We start from the raw sequence: 4,944 nt of genomic DNA on the forward strand, positions 1-4,944 counted from the left end.
CGTAGACCCTCTGAAAGTTGTAAAGGATTCCTGAAATGACTCAGTTATATGAATTTCTTTTCCAGTCTAAAGCTTCCATTTCCCAAACATCAATAATGCTTTATCCTTTATCTAAGCCACATAATATGACTATTCCATTTCGATAGTTCTTTAAGTTTCATAAATACAGATTATATTCAAATTTTCCCTTATGAGAGTATTAAGAGTACTAAGTTATTACAAAATATTTATTACTATTTTAATACAGCACAATCTATACAATTTCATTTTGGTACACTAGTTTGAATTCGAATTCCATGCATATCTTTAATTTGATCCTTTAATGTATTTGTTATTAATCGATGTTGGTTAATTGTTGACATTCCTTTAAAATCTGCGGCTTCTACAGCTATTTCAAACATGGCACCGCAACCTCCTGATACATCTTGCACTTCGATTGATTTTGCCTGGAAATAGATAAGGGATAATATTAAGAATTAATAGAAAGATAATAAAGATAGAGTAACAAACTGGTAATAAAATCATTTAATACAATATTCATTTGGGAACTCGTTAGCTAGAAATATATATAATACATCAAATTATTCTACTCACATTTGGGAATTTTTTAGCTAAAATAGTTTTAATTTCAGTTTCTGACTGTACTGCACTTTCTGCTTTTTTACCGGACCATATCCTTGAAAGAATCTGTGAAACATTATTCAATTACTACATAACCTTCAAAAATTTCACACTAACAATTTTATACTTACACTTATGTTTCTTTGGTTTCTAATATTTGATATGCTTTTGAACATTTTTATTGACTATTGTTGATACGTTCAATTTGAAAAATATAAAATTTATTGTATTAAAAACATGCCTCGTTGAGTTGAAATTGAAGTATGGGCGCCATTTAATTTTAAATGTTTCGCCTCCTTGATGGATAGATGGCGAGTGAGTTTATACTTTTGTTAAATAGATGGCGCGTATAGTATCAAAATTTATTAGTTTTATAATTTTAACCTCTTCGACTCGGATGCCAACACTCCAGGGGCAAAATACATACAAATTCCGAAATTTGCGAGTGGACAGGGTTAATCTTATACCACATTTTTAATATTTTCTATTGCTTTTCCTAAAATTAAATCAATTTTTATGAAACGATTACAATATTTTTAACAAAATTGTCTTTGTGACCATTAGTATTTTTTACTACATTTTACTCAGTACATAGTTCATTTTTTTTTTAACTTTAAGTATTGCATAAAATTCTGTAAATTTTAGGATTTATTGTCAGGGCAGTGGTTTCAAACCTTTTCGTACCGCACTCTCGCGTTTTTTCACAAAATAATACTGCAACATAATCTGGCAACCTAAGTTTATAATTGCTCAACTGGCTCAATTTATCAGGCTACAATTAAATATAAAATCTTATGTAAAATTCATACCTAAAAAATAACTATTAATGCAGTTTTTATATCATTTCCACGTTTTTGGTTTCTTTTTTTTTTGGAAATATTGTTTTGAAAGTAGTAAAGCAAGCTATAAAATATTTCTTTCGCAGAAGCGTTTGTAAATTTAAATGTGATATAAGTTCAAGTATTTCTGGTTAAAATATATTCAAAAATGTTTTTTGAAGATATCGTACTTTTCTAAAATAATTAAATATAATAATTTTGGTATGAATTCATTTTTTTTTAATCGTGGACACGATTACTCTATTATCTGCCATGATTTAATCGTGTGATCAATATTAAAAAATGAACAAAAATATGTTCATTTTTGTCCATTAATTTTTAACTTATCACTCGGCCTAGTCAAAATATTTTGCATCTTTAACTTTGATTTAACCAATATCAGTTTTCTTACATAAACGATGTAATAAACTGCAGATAATATTTTTAGGTTAATGTTGCGGTATCAAATTTATTTATTTTTCACGAATGGCATTTCTAAAGATTCAAATGATTACTTATGATATTGACGACCTTTTTAGAATTCATTATCGTAAATATGTATTAAATAACTCTGTAATTTCCTTATACATTTTGATAACATTTTATCTTTTTTATAAATTCGATATTTCGTGCACTTAAGATTACTAAAATGTGGGACAACAAATAATTTTTTTTTTTTCAAAATATTGTTTCTGTGAAAAATCCATAAATTTCCCGTAGTAGAAAATTTAATATATTAACAATTTTCAATTACTGATCCATTCCAATCTTTGATTAAGAAATGATGTTATCAAAAACTTAGGACAATCATATTTTATTGGGTCTATCAACTAGATTTACTATGTATTTTGAACTCTGCTTAAGTAATATTATAAGTATAATAAAATGTATATTTTTCAACACATTTGATATTACTTTGTGTACTGAAAATGTATTTTGTTCCAAGCAATATTGAATTTTTATAATCAAATTGCCAATGTTTTCCAAAAACTTGTCACCACAATTTCCATGAAATTTTTTTTATGGTCGAGGAATTTTATCTAAATTAGACTCTAAATCGTTGACCAAAATTTTGCAGTTATCTGCAAAACTAATCATGACTTGTCCTTAATATCGAATTTCAACAAATGACTTCTAAATTTTTATATCGGTGCAGCAGAAAAGTTTAGCGAAAGGTAAAATTTTGGCTCACCTTCACTTTGCACTCATACACTTTTTCCCATTTTGGGGTCAAACTATCTCAATGATCTGAAACACCGAGAAATCATAAATTTTAGTATATTGCATTTCTGGCCAACTTCATTCTTTCGACGAGTGAATGATTATTTCATTCAGTAAGAAATTAAAAAATCAGTTAGCAATTAGGATTAGAATTTAGTAGTTGGGAACTTGATCATCTGTAATGGATATTTTAATTAATCCATTTTCATCCCACGGTGGATCGTGTGACGTCAACCCAATCTGTTTCAAAGCAATCTGACATATTATATTGTTCTGGTTTTTGTTGGGAGCTTTTTGTTTTGTCTGCAACACAGAGGTCTTATCAATTCTGACTACACGCGCGCTTGCCTTTGTCATTGACGAGTTGACTCTTATCCCAAACATTCGATGATACTGCCCAAGATCGATTATTAACATTTCGGGACGGCACCGATTTCAAAACAATCTACATTACCGGCTGTAAACTTGATTTCATTGTGTATGTTATGCAATTTGTTTGAAAAATTTTGTGGTCATTGAAGGACATACATTTATAATATTAATTTATTTTGATCTTTATAAAGAATGGTGACGTTCAAAACAATTTCCAAAATGCATAGATGGTTGATTTTGACATGTTTTACAATAAAATGGTCGCCGCCTTCCTCCTGGTGCTTTTCTGTCAGAACAGAACAATACAATCCTTTTCTTTCACTCGCTGTAGTATATGCCTGATTAGTCAGTATATTTGGTCATTTTTTTGCTGCCATAATAGTTTATTTTTTCATATTGTCTATAATTCATTTATAAATAAAAGTAAAATAATCTATTGGATGTTATATTGCTTGTATTTGTTGTCGGGGTGTTTGTTGATGTATGTCAAACTCGATTATTAGAAGGAGAAGCGTCTGTATGAATGTCTATTTGAAATCATCTTCACTACAGCTTAATTCACAAAATTTACCAGTCGTTTTGCCAATTTAAAAGCGCTCGGTCGTTTTAAAATACTAAAAAAGACCATATAGCAAAGAACAAGGCTAAAAATACTACTAAAATAATTTAAAATTATTTTCAAAATACATACTGTTTATCACTGCTATATGTAATTTATTCAACTTTTCGATGCAAACTGAGTCATTGTTTATAAAATAGCCTTTGCCTCACAGAGTATGTTTGTCCACTGAGGTGGACAGCCGTCCCCAGAGTGTTAAACAGTCGTCTTTATCAAAATGTTTATGGTAGAGATTGTTCTAGAAGAATATCTCGGGACAACGAAATATTAGTAGTAACATAATAAGACTTTGATAGATAGGCCACATATACTGTAGTTGTTTGGATATAATGTTATGTTGTGTCTCGAGTCTGTAAATACGATTATCTCTTCATTGCTTGTATATAAAAGTATTAATCTCGCTAATTCAAGATACACGTGTGGACTCATCTTTTATCATTGGAGACGTGACTCTGTGCCATTCAGTATTAACAAAACATTTCATTGTTTAAGAGATAAGCATTGATTATTAGGTACTGAGAACAAGTTTTATCTTGACCAAAATGTTTATACATACATATATTTGGTTTCTGGAACTATCTGGAGATATTGAATATTTTTGGAACTTAGGGGGGCGTCGTTATTAATCACGTAAGGTTTTAGGAGGGGGGGGGATTTTGACACAAAATATCACGTGGGGAGGGAGGGGTATTGTAAGATATCACGTGTATTTATTTTTAACTTTTTGTTTTAAAAAAACCCAAAATTTTACCATAATTTTTTCGTAACTAAAAATAAAACATTTCATCATCCTTTCAATATATACTATAATTGACCATTAATATTGCAAAAATCTTGAATCCTAGAAATTTGTATAAAGTTAACAAATACCTTCATATTATTTATCATTTTAAAAGTTACATTGGTTACCAAAGTTGCAAAAGTTTTTATTCCTGATAATTTCTTCCGACGATCTAGTTTTTGTACCTATCTTAGACAATTTGGACCACCAGGAGATAATTTCATACTATCTATTTGCGTACCTATAAACAGTTCTGCAGTTTATGTTCTCGCAATATTGTGTAAAAAATTCCATCCATTCTCCGAGCACATCATGGCATCTGATCATGCATGTTTGAACATACTATGTAAATAAAAAAAAATTACGTTGATATTGTAGATGAAGGGTTGGCAAGCTCTATATCTCTTATCATAAATCTTTTTTAAATTGCTCAGATAGATAAGGGTAAAGATAGTTTATTCATTTTCGTTAAGAATCAATGGTGTCTTGGAATTGGATCGAGTGGCAATCTT

At 29.4% G+C, this 4,944-nt stretch overlaps 1 protein-coding gene across 1 annotated transcript; it reads right to left on the reverse strand.

The window, feature by feature from the left end:
* LOC113386283 (bolA-like protein 3) lies at positions 1–797 on the reverse strand. The gene is made up of 3 exons (XM_026624072.1): positions 753–797; positions 595–687; positions 1–446 (listed from the first exon to the last, which is right to left on the reverse strand). Exons 1-3 carry the CDS (start codon positions 795–797, stop codon positions 264–266), a joined length of 321 nt encoding a protein of 106 aa, XP_026479857.1. The 3' UTR covers positions 1–263.
* Between the last annotated feature and the right edge of the window lie 4,147 nt (positions 798–4,944).

This window comes from Ctenocephalides felis, unplaced genomic scaffold (genome assembly GCF_003426905.1).
Source record: "Ctenocephalides felis isolate EL2017-DRISC unplaced genomic scaffold, ASM342690v1 CF-g0.4_SCAFFOLD_03571, whole genome shotgun sequence".
Classification (NCBI taxonomy): domain Eukaryota; kingdom Metazoa; phylum Arthropoda; class Insecta; order Siphonaptera; family Pulicidae; genus Ctenocephalides; species Ctenocephalides felis.